Consider the following 16,543-nt stretch of genomic DNA (forward strand, 5'->3'; position numbering starts at 1 on the left):
TGTTAGTGCACCATCTCCTTTAGTATTGAGGCTAAGGAACCATCAGCTGTACCTGCTGGGACCCTGGATCTCTGTAGGCTCAAATCCAGTCAAAAAGGATTTCTTAGAGGGTGGATCACATGAGGTGAAAGGAAGTGTGACAAACAGGAAGGGAGTCCAATAACGTGTCCTGCACCATAGTCTTCCAGCAGCATGTGGCTGGAGACATCCTTAATCAAGCTAGTTATCCTTGGTGTTTCATACTTTTCAGTGGCTTTTAATTCCACAAATTTGTCTTGTTTGCTGTGGTATCTGCAGCCTCTTGCAGCAATAAACCTGACGGTTTAACTACAGATCTGTCTGTTATATGACAGTAATAGAGACTTCATGATGCCTATGTCTTGGTTTTTGCAATCCAATTTCAGACAAAAATCAACAAACAGATCCAACAATGGAAGATCAGGAAGAGAATATAGGGTGTAATGGCAGGCTTTTCATGTCACCTAAAGCTTCCATGCCAGAATCTGATTTTTTCTGATTTTCCCTTTCATGAAAGGGAATAAAATCTTGTGATTTCAATGAGGATTGATTGGGAAAGCTTCAGGCCAAATTCCTGCACTTCAGGTCATCCCATTGGCTTTCCTTGGTTTCACCTAGTATCACTTTTTTTTTTTCTTTTGAAATTTCAATTCTTCAGTTTCTCTTTTGTGTCCATGTTCCCATTTCTTTCCTGATTTTAAGGATTTCAAAGGGAATAATTTGGGCAAGTTTTGGTCCTTTTCCCTGCACCACATTTCATCCTAGTACAATTGGTTGTAGTCACTCCATTTCAGATTTTCTGAATTTTTCAATTTCATTTTTGATTGACCTTATCTCCTTTCTGGAGTGTTTGTTCAACTCTGTCCTCCGATTTCAAGATTTCATTCCCTTTTGGAAATTTATTGCCATAGCAGCTGTCAGATTGGATCAACTAATACCTTATGCAAGACACTGAACACCTATATCGTGAGAAGCTGATGGTTCAAGTTTCTTCTGATATCTTGCATCTTCTGGTGCATAAAACTAGAGCTTGTGTGTCATCCTTCCCTAAATGCATAATCCAGAATAAATAAGATCGCAGTTTTTTACTGATGATGTTGTGCAGCAATTTTGCTCTTGTTGGTTTATTTTGTGGAACTATAGCCTTTCTCTTTCAATGATGGCCTCAGGTTGTGCCAAGGGAGTTTAGATTGACATTAGGGAATACTTCTTCACGAAAAAGGTTGTTAAGCATTGGAACAGCATGTTTAGGACAGTGGTAAAGTCATCATTACTGGAAGTGTTTGAAAAATGCGTGGATGTGGCACTTGAGGACAAGGTTTAGTGGTGAACATGGAGATGTTGCTGGGTTGACAGTTGGACTTGATGATCTTAAAGGTCTTTTCCAAACTCAACAATTCTATGATCCTGTGACAGCCTTCAAGGCCTTGTAATGTATCTGTGTAGTAATTATATATCTTCTGAACAGAGAGAGACATAATTCTCCCAGAATTTTAGAAGCTGTGGGAAACTTAAAAGAAAAAATTCAAACTATTATTATCTCTCTTTCTGTAACCATTGTTTATCAATATAGTTCTCCAGAGTGTGCTATTCATAGTTCACCAATAGTGTGAGAGAAAATTCCTAAAGACCAATCAAGTCTTAAGTCCACCATTATTTCTATAAAAACTGTAGATTTCTAATAATAAAGTGGTTTTTTTATACCTTCTAATAATAAAGTCTCTATATCACATTTAACTATTCCCAATACCCCTTCAGTGATATATCTGGACTGGTTGAGCACCTCCACCACACCCTGTATTTTCTCAGTCAGCAAAAAATTCAGTGTGAAATGATTTCTTCAGTCTACTAAAATGCCATCTGTTCTAACAAAATACTAAACACAAGTATTTGTTTTTTCATTTCCCTTATGGGAAGCAAGGTTCAGTCTGTTTGTTTTGGTGGGTGATGGTTAGGGGACAAGTTTGGGTCTTGGAATCCCAGTCTTGGAATCTATTTGTGTCAGTTAAGGCTGCTTTGAGATCAATATAAATGTTTTCTTACTTACAGCTAACCTGAATGTTCTTTGTTTGCCCTTTCACTTGCAACGGGGTATTTAGCAGAATATCAAACTGCTGAACCATTGAACTCCAAAACTGATCTGGACACTTCCCTGTGCAGTCTCCAGGTGTACTGCAGCCCTGTATCTAAACCCATCCACCACCCTTTTATTTCTTGAACAGACAGCATCTGTGACCTCTCCTTCTACAGTGTATAATCACCATCTCTTCATCACTGAATTGTTGGCTGGCACTAATGATTACAGACCTTACTACTTCAGGCACTTTTGCAACCATGGAGTAGCCTTAACTTCCTTTTGTTTCCCAAGGCTTGCAGGCTCTTGCCCTCTTGGAAGTGCAGCAGCAAAGCAACGTAAAACATCCCTGCCTGTATCCATCCCTCAGCAGACACTGCTATTGTAGGAGGCATTGCCCCAGGCAATAGCTGGGGGCAGTTCCCTGGCCCAGGGATAAGGGGTACAGCACCAGGACATCTGGATAGGGTGTGTGAGTGTCTGTGTGCTGCAGGCTCTGCAGAAGGGCAGAGTCACCACTCTGGCCTGGCCACCACTGCAGGCAGGTGCCTCTCAAGCACTCTGCCTTCTGCAGCCAGTGCTGCTCCCCCTCTCCATGCTCTGATCCGTGCTCTATTGGCACAAATGGGATGTTGTCCAGGGAGCTACCTTACTCTGGAGCCTGCCCTTAGACGTGTAATTTTCCTGGGGTGCTTCCATGTAAATCTGTCTGCAGAACAACCAGCTGAGAGTGGAACTGATAACAAAATACTGATATCTATTACTACTACTGGATTTTATCTTCTGCATCATAATATATTTCTCAATTAATTTCTCCAACACCTTATTTTTTAAACAGTTTTGCCAATTTCTCTCTTCTGTCTCCTATTTAATCTTCTATTTCTGTATATTAAAAAAGGAAAGTAGAAACATGCAGAAGGAAAAATAAAAATAAAAAAAGAAATGAGAATTCTCGAAAATCTCACTCCTTTGCTAGTATAAAACTGTGCAATATTTGAACTGGTTCATTTTATTTTAGCTTTTTAGTACAAGATTTTTATCTAGCAAAAACGTTTCACCTACCAAAAATATGTCTTGTTAAGATATTCCAGTTTTTTCCTAGCAAAAACTTGTGCTTTCCTTTGCCCTACCTGAAATTGACATAAGACCTTCTGAAACTCCATCTAAACAACACTTCAAAATTATTTTAATTTTTTTTTTTCCAAAATTGAACACATGGGAAGTAAACACCATTTCAGCACACTATTGTTGAAGAGTTTTCAGCAGATACTAAGTCTTTTACTCATCCCCAAAAAGCTGCACTCAATTAAAGAGCCTTTTTTTGCTGTGAAGAAAAAGGCTGTCTGAAAACCATTGATAAGTCTTTTCCATTGTCTTCAGACATGCAACTATTTAATTTGGCTGCTAATTATTTAAATGCCTAATCAGTGAATTTTTCCATAATCCTAATTTGTATTACAATTTGCAACCCTAGGCCATTGATCATTTGTAGGTTTTTAATACATATTCATTTCTCCTGGAATGTAATACATCACTTCCTTGCCTCTCATGTGGGCATGAGGAATTAAATTGTCTCCTGCAGGTGAGCAGGGAGGCAGAAGGAAATATTTGGGTTTTCCTGCCCTCATGCCTGTTTCCATGTGGCTATGGCTTCATCAGAGAAGGAATATTGAGACCTGTGTCAAGTTCTTAAATGTTCATCCTTCTGCTTTGGAGGAACTGAGCTGATGTCAGTGTTACTGGCAAAAATTAATTGTATAGTCCTATCTTCTTATTTTTATAATTCAATGTTCTGATCATAGCTATAAATTAATTAAAGTCTTATTCCTCTTCAACCCCCTTGAGAACTGCCTTGGAAAATACTTCGTGGTAGTAACCCAGCATTAATGAGCAAATCATAGGGGAAATAATTTATAAAATAGGAAGAGTGGTACAAATCTATTTTGTGGACAGTTTTTGCTGTGAAGTAAATCTAACAAGGAGACTGGCTAGTTTGTACACTGGTCAGTGATGTGTTCCTGCTAGAATCATTTCCATATTTATCTGTCTTTCCATGTTTATCTGATGCAAATGTATTTTCTGTTTCTTAGGAGAGCACTCATCTCACGGGAAGAATAAAACTCGGCAAATCTTCACATCTCAGCAATAAATATGTAAGTTTATTGCCTTTGTTTTCCATCCTGTAACATTAGTGTGTGTTAATGCCTTTAATACTTTTTAATCTCAGTATTGTGCCATGTAACACAAAAAAAGGGGTTAAAAATGCAAGCCAAAAAGAGAAATTACTTTAGTTGGCAGCAGCCTCAAGGAAAAGTGGCTTAAACAAAGCTCAGCTGGAGCACCCCATGGTGACCAGATTCACAGGCAAATTGAGGGGCTGAAGAAGCTGCCAGCTCACAGAGACAGACCTTCAAAGGCAAGAGCATGTGACTTTAACTGTTCAGCATTTCCTGGATGTAAACCCCTGGGTGAATTTTCTTTCTGTTCGTGTGAGAAATAATAGATTTTTAAGGGCAGATACCTACTTAAAAAAAAAAAAAAAAAGAAATTTAGTAACCAGAAGTTTTTTACTCCTTTTTTTTCCCATGAAAAATCTGAATCTTTTTCACTTCATGCAAAAGCCAGGAGTTTTATTGAGGTGGTTTATTTAAGGCTTAAAATCCTAGGTGGTTAAATTATAGCAAGTGCTGGATGGTAATTTTATGTGTGAGAGGGCAGAGGCCATCAGAGTACTCTGAAATACAGTTTTTTATAGGGATGCTGAATTTTCCTTCATATATGAAGCTTCCTCAGGCACCACAATATCCACTTCCCATGGAGCTGCTTTTCTCATTTGTGTAGAACTGTGGAGGGCCGTGGTCCTTTACTGAGGGTGGGAGAAAGAAGCAGCTGTGGAAGGGCCCTGTGTGACCAGGGTGGAGCAGGGGACAAGGATGTCCTGAGGAACTGGGTGTCACAGCACATGTGGGATGGACCCCACAGAGGCTCTGGTGAAGCCCAGACTCCCCCCAGCACTGTAGAATGAAGCCTCTCTAGAATAGTCTCCACTGAGAAATACCTGGTTGACCAGAAATGTGAAGAACATCTTTGATGGTTTTGACCTATTCTCCTTTCCCCTAGGTAGAGACTGAGCTTTCCTGATGCCAATAGTAAGGACAAAATGACCTCCTTTGTTCCTTGAATTAGAGCAGCAGAATGCAATTTTGCCTACATTACTGAAAACCTAGAGGTGGTTCAATTTGTGTGGAACTAGGAAAAGGGCCTGGACAATAAATTTAATCCTTATTGTCTATCCCATAATGGATTTATTCTGTCTTCCATTTTAGCTTACTCTTATGTTCCTGAACAACCTTACCTGGAATAATAATCTTGAGATGCTCTTGTCATTTCAGATGTGAAGCAGCCTGTTTTATCACAATATGCAAGAACATCTCACCAAAGTTGTGTTTCAATGGGAAATGTGGAGAAGCTGAAGCTTTTTACCATCAGGCCACTTGTGTTAATGACCAGGTTTTGACTTCCAAATCTCAAGCATCTCCTTTCCCTTCTGGAATGACGTGTATTTTTTTTTTTTTTGATGGCTTAATAACTGGTATACCATGTATATTTATTATTTTCACATATAGTAAAAGCAGGGAAACAAGGTTGAAGAGAATGTAAAAACAAGATGAGTGAAGATGATACAAAAATTTGGTGGTGTTTGCATAGTAGCTACTAAAAATGTTTTCTGCACACACAGGAAGGAATAAGTCAGCATACTTTGTTGAACTTATGGTAGCTCGGGATATTTTAGTTGTATGTAGCAGAATACAAACAGGACCTGACCCTTGAAACAGGACTGGGCAAACAGCCACTATGAAAATTAATTCAGTGATTTGCATGAGACTCCTCACTGTAGCACATGCTTTGCTTGTCATAAGTGTTTACAGGGTGGGATGCCTGGCTGAGATGCTGAAGTGTGTGCTTCTTTTCTGTGAAGGGAGGAATATACCTTGCACTGAGGCTCTTTGAAATTGTGTAAATTACTGAACATAATCCTTGCAATGTAGCAGGCAATAGCTGGTTTTCACCTGTTCCTTGGCTAACTGCATTATGTGTGCTGCAAATATGACTCCCATATAGCCTGGGGCACACAGTGGGAATCAGCAAGGTAAGCAATTTCACAGATGAACCTTCTTCCCTGTGTTCTGAGTAATGCATGGGATTCCTGCGGGTTATTGAATAACTCTGGAAGTTCAAAGAGTGTTTCAAGTGCTAATTACAGACACTCAATTTGTACAGAGCCGGCAGTTCCAAAATATCAAGTAGTGCTTCTGCCTGCATGTACCCTACCTTTCTAGAACTATAAATGTTTGAAAGTTGTATTACTGTGAGCATCTGCTCAGTCTGAATCCACTGACTGTGGCATTCCAAGAATCATCTTTTCTTAAATTGGGAAATGGAAAGAAGACAACTGGTTGTCTAAGTGCAGGGCTGAGATCTGGGACAAGCATCTAAGTTTTGATACCTATTGATACAATTCTTTTGAGGAACTTTTCTCTCCAATTTCCTTCTCTGAAATACTAAAACTTGCTTAGCATGATGGTGAGAGATTGAGCAGATTTATTGCTTCATGTCTACAGACAAATCTGAAAAGTGTTTGTTTCCCTGTGCTTGGCCATTGTTCTTACTTCTGCCTGGATGAGTCTGATAATCTTTCTTAGTGGCACCATGAGAGACTTTTGGTGAAGCTCAATAAAAGATGGGAAACTAACAAGTGTCCATGCTGCAGCTGAACTTATGTGGTTCATTCAGTATTCCTGGATCGCTTGTGTTCCTTGGGAGCAGAGAAGTCTTGGATGCCTACTTTGGAAAGGTCAGGCCATCTAAAATATGCTAGTTGGCATCTGCAACTATTCTGGTTCCTGATTGATGAGGTTTCCTTCTAAAAAAAGCAGTCATTGTGGATTTTTATGTTGATTAAAAATCCAAGGTATTTTGTAGTGTATTGTCTCATAGTGAAAGGACAGTAGAGAAAAGCAGAGAAATATTGTGAAATATCTGTTTGTTTTTGTGCAAAATCTGTTCAGAAACTACCATGTTATGTCAAGAAAAAAAAAATTACTGCCTATTAAAATTTATTATCTTTATTAAGTAGCTATCCTTTTCTGTTTGCAGAAATGCAATCCATTGCACATGTCTAGCACAGCTATTGTCCATTACTCCACATTCCTGTTTCACAGAATGAGGTGGACCCTTTATGACAAGCCTGGAGAGCAGACATTAGATATTCTGGATATCTAATATATCTAATATTAGATATTAGATATTCTGGGTATGGTGGTGGCAGGGACTCCATGAAACCTTGCAGAAAGCATGCTGGAGGTGGCAAATGGAAACTTCTCCTCATTACAATCAGTGATGGGGAGAGGACAGGCCTCTCTGCAAATCCTGATACTGGAAAAGTGAAAAACAACAAAACAGGGAAGGTGTTTGGGCTCTTCATGATAAGGGGCATGGCAGACAACCAAGTGCTCATCAGAAGGCTGGGAAACATCTCTCAAAGGGACTGGCTTGTGCTGAGTATGTATGAAGTAAAAGAGGTGAGTTCAGTGGACAGCAAAAATAAGAGCATGAGATCCTCTTAACCCCTGAAATGACAAAACTTGTGGTAAAGGGAGACAATATGAACTTCTGTTCTTGTTAAGAATCATGAGGGAAATTATGTTTGTATGAAGGAGAGAAGACAGATTTGCTTGAAGGATATCTGTAAAGCACAGAAAGGATTTGGAAGAATATTTAGGGCACTTTTCTTCTGCAGAGTTGAAGGTGCTGGAATTGCCTTTAATGGGAAGTGATGAACTGTCTGCAGAGAGAACTCAGTATTTAAAGAAGTTACATGCAATGACTTAGGTAGATGAAAAAGAAATGAAAAATCCATTCAGGTTGTCTGGCTCAACAGCTCCACTCTTAATACGTGTCTAAAAGAGCCACTAGAGTTTTTCTCGTCACTAGTATGTAAAAAAAAAAAAAAAACCCAAAAGTTTAAGGTGATCCTCCCCTGTGAGGTTTGTTTGTATGAGAATACTAGGAAAATGGACCTAGATTTGTAAAAGTCTTCTCAACAAAGTTTGACTAAATCTTCTGTGGACAGTCCCATCTAAATTTAATATTCTTCAGCTTCTGTGTCCTAATTTGCTAAAGTGAATGACATCCACTTCACTGTGGAATTAACATGCCCACAGAAATGTAATTAAACTGGATCTGCTTACAAATTAGTTCAGCTCATGAGTTACTTGTTAAACAAGTTTGTAGATCGAGTGTATGATTCTGATCTACATGTTACAATCCAAGACTACAGAAATATCTGGCTGGCAAAGACTTTGGGGTATCATCAATCACTGCCAGCAAAGTGTGCAGGGCTCAGGTTTGCCAGGAGAAAGTGTTTTCAGCACTGCTCATCTCAGGCTTAACTTGAGAAGGCGAGTCACTGTCTTCAAGCACAGAAAATTTCCCTGAGCTCTTCTCAGACTCTAACCCTGCTCAGTACAAAGATTTGCAATATTTTGGGAGTGACCAGTTGCAGCATGCTGGGATTTTGGACACAGTCCCAAATAAGACAAGTGGGCACTGAAGAAAAAGAGCCAACGAAGCACAAAAAAAAGGTGTGCCACAATCTACTGGCAATTGGCTTTCTACTCTAAGATGCTGTATCAAGTAAGTTATTTGACTCAAAGAAAGAAAAATACTTTCATCACTATTTACAGTGAAAAGGTCTAGAAATGAGAAAAACAACATAGAAAAGTTGAAAATAATAATTTCTAAAAGGTAGATGCTGAAAAGGTAGGCATTAAGTGCTTTTCAAGCACAAGCAGCTTACTAGCCTTCTAAGTACTTACATATTCTCACACATTTGGCTGAGGGCCTCATGATGGCTGCTCATGAATGGGCCAGTCTTTTGGGGTTTATTTTGCTTATTGGATCTCAGGGATCATTCTGGCCAGTGACACTGCATTGTCTGTGGACAGAATTGTTTTACAGGCACTGCTTAGAAAGCTGTTTAAATGAAAAATATTCCTTGGTCTGTCTGTTGTGGGAAAGCTGTACAGCCTGCCAGCAAGGCTGCTCCAAGGGAGAGCAGTAGCACTGTCAGGATACTTCACCTTCCAAAACCCGCAGAGGCATCTGTGGGTTTGGAATGACTCCACCCCACTGAAGAGGGGCAAACCATTTCACTGCATACCAGTGCACAGTAGACTTAGAGAAAGGCATAATGCACATCAGTCTCTCTGGCTCGGGACAGGGAGGCCATCAGCAGCATCTGTGACTCCTTGCTTGTCAGCAGCCCAGGATTTGGCTTTTCTGCTGTGCCCAGTGGTGGCAGCACTGCCTTCACAGCCTTCCCTTCAATTTTTGGGCAGAGTGCTGGCTATTGATTTGCTGTTGTATTTCTGCAGTTCTCCTGGGAGCTCACTCACCAGAGCATTCCCCAGCATGCTCAATGGTGTGCCCCAGCATGCTGGGCACCTCCAGCACACTGCCTACAGCAAAGCACTCTCCTCAGGAAGCTTTAAACATGTATCTCAGGACCTCTCTGGCACCATTAATTATGGCTCCTCAATGTCTTCAAATTAGAACCCTATATCTAATAAAATAAAAGAGCTTAAAGATTACTCTATTGATTTCCAATTGAGGCCGCTTTTCCGGTTATGGCCACGGGCAATCTATAAAACACAGACTTTAATTAACCCTGGTGAATGCAGCTGACATGAAACGTCAATACCCTCAAAATTTTCAGCATAGAAAGCTGAAGGATCTTCTCAGCTCCCTTGCATCCACTTTGCACGTTCCCTGGCTGGAGAGCCACAGCAGAGGCACCTCCCTGTCAGGCTGCACTGGGACAGGGACAGAAACCTCTCTGCTGCCACAACCATCTTTATTGCTGGCATCGCTGGCTGTGCCTGCTGACATCCCTCTCCCTTTGCCTTCATCTAGAGGGTTGAACTAGAGCTTAGAGTTCACTTTCAACACAAATTATTCTGTGATCAGCTCCCATGGCTTTGTTGGTAGGCAGGACAAAGACCCATGAACAGCCTGCTGGTGGCCTACAAGGGACACCCAGCAGGTCCTGCTGGTTCCTGGGGACCCCGTGCCATGGTGGGCAGCTCTGAGGCTGTTCTTCAGGCATCCACAGGTTACCTTTCATTCTGTGGCTGTATGATTGTGGGCTCTGCGTTGTGCTGGGCCTGTTCCTTGGAACAGTGTCCTGTAATTTCAGGGTGTTAAGCTGCAGAGTTTAGTCAATGATTTGAGGTCAACGCTACTGAGGTGCCTCAGCAGGGCAAACCCATCGAGAGCTCTGTTACATTTCAGGACCCTCACAGGTGGCAAAATTCCAAAGAGAGGAGCAACACTCAGGACCTCTGGCTGGCCAAGGGTGAAACATAAACCTGCCTGTGGGAAAGTGCTTCACTGCCTCACATGGCAGGACTTCTGCAGCAGCAATGCCAGATTTTGGGGCCACATCACAGCACTCAAAGGAGCAGCACTAAACAGAGCAGCTACAGAACTCACTACCATAAAAAACCCACAATATAAAACTGGGAAGAAAGAAAGGGCTATGTGGGCAAGGAGCATTTCATCGGTTTTCATCTCTGCTTTCCATAGAGCATTTATTTTCTCCAGATTTGGTGCTTTCTGATAGAAAAGCAACCGTGTTACTGTGTTCTTTACTATTATTAAGAACTTTCACCTTTCTCATTACATCAGTGGGACGCTTCCCTGGTCAGGGCTGCTGTTTTTCTAATGAATGTGGCTCATTTGTCTGTTTTCCTCCCTCCCTGCTCTGCTTTTGGTCTGCCTGCTCTTTGGGTAGTAATTTGATGTATTGAGCTCTCACCACCTCCGCTGCCCCTGGGGCTGAAGTTCTGACGATGCTAAACAGTTAAAATGCAATGCAATTACAGGCAGTACAGAACAGCAGAGAATAAGCCAGCAAAAATTCAGTCATGCATAACGCTGTGGAGACTGTGTGGCTGTCAGTCTCCAACTCCAGGAGATAATTTGGGCTTTTTAAGAAGCAATAATTGAGCCTTTTGCATATGCTGCGGTTATGAACTAGTCAAAAGCCTGTTTGCTCTGCACCCTGGAGCACCAGATGGATTGGATAGTCCCTGCAGGTCTTCGGGGGCTGCCAGCTTTACACTTCAAGACTTTTCTAGCTCCTGTACTTGGAAGTTATTCTTTTGACAGCTCTTATGCAAACAAGCACCTTGTCTGAATTTAGCTGGCAAAGTGAGGAAGGAAGGGTGAAGAAGAGCATGAAATCCACATAGCTGGAGGGAGTTCAGAGCCAGAGCTGAACTCTGCTGCTCACCTCAACCCAAGAAAAACCATTTGAGGGAGAACACCATATCAGACCTTCAGCCCTCAGAGTATGGGAAGTGCTGTGCGCTGCAGGTCAGGCTGCAGCCGCAGGTATCCCGTGCCAGCCAGTCTGATCACACTGACTTTCAGTCCTATCTCCATGAATCCCATGTGCATATTTCCAAAGAAGACTCAGTACTAGGAAGCTCAACAAAGAGCTGCTACTAAAAAAAAAAAGTGATTGGAGGGAGACTTTTTTTCCCTGGGATTTAGCAGCTGACTGCATTGGGGCACACACCTGATGGGAAGGGCAGAGAGGAGGTGATTGCAGGTACCTGCAGCTGCTCTGCTGACTATCAGGGCTTTGCATTGGACTTGCAGGTTAAATTTCAGAGGTGGGCTACAGAAATGTCTAAATGCTCACCTCTTGCAGTCAGAGCCCCTGCTGATGGAAGGGGGAGCAAGAGGCAGGATGGGAGGGAAAGCACCCACTGGCTACCAACCCCTCATCTGCCCAATGCTCGTTGGGATTGCTTACACACTCTCCCTAGGTCCCTCCCTCACATCCTCAAATCTGTGGGCATTCTTTGCAGTCTGGGACAGAAAAGACTTAATCCTACTGCACTACAGTTTAAGCTCTAAGTCCTCTGCATGAAGGGCCTGACCTGCACCTCTGGGGGATGGAGATAAATGGGGCCAGGATGTGAACCAGACTGCACTTTGATGCTGCTTATGCCAGGTGCTTTAGGAGCTATGGCACACACCTGTGCCAGACTGTGCATGGCTGAGGGGCTGGGAGAGACTCTGGGTACCCACCCCACAGAGAAGCTGGCCCTGAGGCACTTGTGTTGCCCATCACCCCAGTAATTTCTTTCAGGTGCCACTACTGTGTAATCACCAGGGAGATTTTGCCTCATGTATCACCTCTCCTCTCTCCCAGGTAGGTTTTTTATTGTTGGGGCTGCTTTGCACCCTCCTAAATTATTCTCTTGGCAAAGGATGAAGGCTTTGGGGCATCTTCTGTCCTCCAGCTCATCATTTTTAGACTTCTTTTAAACAGCATTTTAGCAGTTCTTTGGAACTTTGCTGGCCTGAAGCTGTCGCATGCACAGGACCACAACACAGTGAAGGTGATGGAATTCTCATCCCTGGATGGAGAAATGTGGAATGAGAAGCATAAACAGGAGCTGGTAGGGAGGAGTCAGTCTGCTCCATGATGCAGTGTCTTGGGAGCAAAGGTAAGGGGTGGGTATTGATAGATGAAGTGTGCCAATATGCTGCATCTCTGCTTTCTGGGCTTTCAAAGCTTTTTTTCCCTGTGCCTACTAATCAGTGGTGGAATGAGCTGTTTGGGGATTGTCCCCTTTGTGTGGTGTGCACCATGGTTTGCACAGGAGTCATTGCTGTGCCATCTGTAGTATGAAAACACATCCCTGCCTTTCTCCACATGGCTTTGTTAAAAACTGCCCTGTTAACACAGCAGGGCTGGGTCAGCTGTGGTGATGCTTTGTGTACACATTCAGCTTTCTACCTCCACACAGGTTCTAAATTAAATCCAAAGTATAAGGAGGAGGAGGAATCCTGACACTGAAAATGTCAGTGGGGTTCCTGCATCCCTGGGGCAAGCAGGTGTGAATTTATGTACCTGTGCATCCTCTGGGAGAATAAAATTAAAGCATGTCACCCTCTATTTTCCTGAACTGCACCAGGTGATCTGATAATATTGCAGCTGTCTCTGAGGGACTGCAAGGCAGAACTGAGGGTCTGAAGAGGAGAGAATGAGTCTTGTTTTCTTGTACTTGGAAAAAAACTTATTTGAAAAAACTGCAGTTTTTTGAGCCTTGCCATGGATTGCAGAATGGAGGTGACTTCCAGATCCAGAGATGTTTGGTTGAAAATATTCCAGACTTTTTTTATTTCCCTCCTCATTAAATGAGGACACCTAATGTGATGGTTTACTGTGCCAGTTTAAGGAACAGATTCATTAGGATTCAGCTGCAGTGCAGAGACAATGCACTAACTTAGCTGAGCCTCAGTCATTAGGCACACATGGTTTTTATTTTCTGTAGCTGTGTCTAACATAATAAATTAGTTATTTTGCCCCTGTGTGTTGGAAGCAGCAGGAATTAGTGCAGAGTATAAACAACATACCTGGTAGAGCAAAATAAGGAAAAGTTAATGACCATAAATAGTGGAGAAAGAATTTTAGGTATTCAAGGTGGTGTTCAGGGAAGAAACCCTAACTATTGTGGATCAAATAATCTCACAGCTTTTAGACAGCTCTTTGCAATGGAGCACATGAATACTTGGAGTCTGTGTTTTGTAAGAGAAAACAAGAGACATTATTCCCACGTTACCACGGGGAAAAAACAAGAGTGAAAGAGCTTCACCTTGCCAAGGCATGGCACATGCCTGTGGTGGGGACAGGGACAGCAGCCATCCAAGGCTCACTCCTGCTTTGCTTGCAGGTTTCATGCCCAGGAAAACACATTTCAGGCCTGAAGTCCTGCGGGTGAAATAGAAACCAAGGGAAATTGCAAGGGCCCATCATCTTTTTAGAGGCTAATATTGGGATAATGTTAGCCCATCCTGTTTTATTTATTTGGTTTTTATTTAAATTTAAGTTAACTTTTTAATTGTTCATCCTCCATGGTTTCATGGCTTACCTGAAGTTCTGTGACAGCAGGTGCCTTACCAGAAATATTTAGCTGGCAAACTTGTTTCATCAGCCTCCAAAACTGCCTCTGAGCATCGATGCCTTGGCAACCACTCCTTTTGCTTGCCATTTGCTTTCATCTCCCATATTAATCCAAACTGGTCTGCTTTTAGCTAAGCTGGCTTGCAATGTCCAGCACAACACAGCAAATTGCTAGAGAAATGCTGAAACTTCTGGAGCAGGCGTAAAACAAGCAAACAAATCAAAGCAGTGGTTTGGATCTGTTGGGAGAAGTAAAAGCACAGCTTCCCAAATATACAATCTATAAAATCCATAAACTGCAATAGAGAACTAAAGAATTCCTATCCTGAAAATACCTGTTAAAAAGTTGCTCTACAAAATGAAGCAGTGCTTTTTATATTGGACAACTTGCAGCAAACTTTAATCTTTTAATCCCGAGAGACTAGAAATATCAGTGTAAAAAAATAACCATCTTTCTTGATTTTCTTTCTCTTCAAGCAGCATGAAATTCAGCGTTCTGATTGCAAATGCCCTTAGATGAGCCCCGGGTGCACACCACATGCAGTGGTGGTGGGTAGGTGGAGAAGTCAATGATGGTTTATTTTTCCTTGGGGTTTCCATCCCCAGGAAATGAAAACTCCGCTGATGAAACAGAAGAATTTTTCACAGGGAAATGCATGACGAGCCCTTGTGCAGGGCTCCCATGCAGGGGAGGGTATTTCAGCAGTCCTTGAGCTGTGAAGTACCATGGCCAGCTGGTAGGTGGTGTTCACCAGCACTGGAACCAGAGCTTGGGAAGTGCAGGTCTCACTTGGGAAGTGCAGGTGGTTAAAGACTTGTGCCTTCAGTAGGATGCCTTCTCCTGAATATATGGACAGGTATGTGATACAAAAGATCTCTCGAGCCAGGTCTTATGAGCTCTTGGAGAAATGTATCACACCCAAGGTAGCTCTGCTACCTCTGAGGGCATAAAATCAGCAGGATGGCTTCTATGGTAGTGTTGGAAACAGGAAAGTTTTAATAAGAGGCAAAATAACAAATCTCTTTATAGAGAAAACCCAAGCCAGGGGCAAGAGGCTCTTGCTCCTGGTAAAACACCCCACAAAAGCGATTAGTTCCTTTGTTCTCTTCTTTTTCTAGTGAATTGCTCAGGTGGGACTTTTTTGCTTCTGTCCAATTGGCTCTCTTTAAGTTTGAGGTGAAGTCCCCAAGGTCCTTTGAGGTGTCTTTTTACCTAATTGAGGAGAGAAACTTCTAGGCTTTTTTCTTTTTTAAGGAGACAAAGGATAATTTGGTCATTCCGTCAACAGGGGGCACATTCCTACAGGTACATGCCATTGGCACCCACTGGCCACATCCCATGTAACTCCTGAGATGGATGGGGCCACTTGCTGACAGCCCATGACAGCAACCTGGGTCTAGGAGCTGCTACTAGCTCCTCGTCCCCTCTGGAGACAATTTGCTTTTGCAGTGGGAAAGGTAAATGGTGAGATGGTGATGATGATGATAATGATGGTGATGCTCATGGCAGTTGCTTTGTTTCTTTACCTGACTACTCACTTCTGTCTTCTGTTTTTCAGGCTGTGTTGAACACAGCAGTCTACACATCTGTATTCTTCTGATTGTCCTTAATCTTACAGGCTTTTTAGAAGGGCAAAGAGCTTCAGAGAAGCTGGCAATGCTCCTGTCATCAGCTGGCAGTCATCAATGGAATGCTTTAACCACAACATAATGGAACAGCTTGGACCATAAACAAGCTGTCTGGATACCTACAAGTTATTCTCAAAGAAAACTGTTTTCTTTGCATCTGTGAACAACTTGCTGTTCTTTCAATCTTCAGAGCACCGAAATAATGACATTTTCACCAAAATATCCACCAGAGTCTGGCCTGAGAAATACAAGGCCTTGCCCCCCAGGCAGGCCCTGTTTCTTTTTCCCCATACAACACATGCTGGCCACAAGAACTACAAAGCTTGTGGCTTTAGCACTGTCATGGTTTGACACTGGCACAATGCCAGTGCCCCCATGAGAATACCCTCTCCCTGGTTTCTGCTGTGAGATGTGACCAGGAATAAGCAAAGCAGGCTCCCACTTAGGAAAAAAAATTATTAACTAAACTACAAGGGAAAGGAAAAAAAAAAAAGAAACACACAAGGAAAATGAAAACTTCACAAATACATCTCCTCCTCCTCCCCAGCAAATTCCCAATACAATACAACCCCCAAATCATCGACTCTTGGTCCGGCACCACCCTTCAGAATACTCAATCCTCAGTTCATCAAGAGGAGGAGGAGTCCTTCCTGTGCCAATGGTGACCTCTTCCTTTCATGTCCAGCGCTCTCACCACTGAACACGGACCAGAGCTGCTTCTAGGGTCGACTTTTAAGGATGCTTCGTCCCACTCCAAAAAGGCACAGTCTCAACTTTGG

The 16,543-nt window shown here is 42.4% G+C and overlaps 1 protein-coding gene across 2 annotated transcripts in view; it reads left to right on the forward strand.

The window, feature by feature from the left end:
- Positions 1-7,221, forward strand: part of EMCN (endomucin) — a 55,099-nt gene extending 47,878 nt beyond the window's left edge. For both annotated transcript variants that reach the window (XM_077177194.1, XM_054633469.2), the window contains exons 11-12: positions 4,183-4,245; positions 5,485-7,221. In XM_077177194.1, the coding sequence (XP_077033309.1) occupies positions 4,183-4,241 (59 nt within the window). In that variant the 3' untranslated portion in view covers positions 4,242-4,245; positions 5,485-7,221. The remainder of the gene's footprint in view (positions 1-4,182; positions 4,246-5,484) is intronic.
- The last annotated feature ends 9,322 nt before the right edge of the window (positions 7,222-16,543 follow it).

This window comes from Agelaius phoeniceus, chromosome 4 (genome assembly GCF_051311805.1).
Source record: "Agelaius phoeniceus isolate bAgePho1 chromosome 4, bAgePho1.hap1, whole genome shotgun sequence".
NCBI classification, from domain to species: domain Eukaryota; kingdom Metazoa; phylum Chordata; class Aves; order Passeriformes; family Icteridae; genus Agelaius; species Agelaius phoeniceus.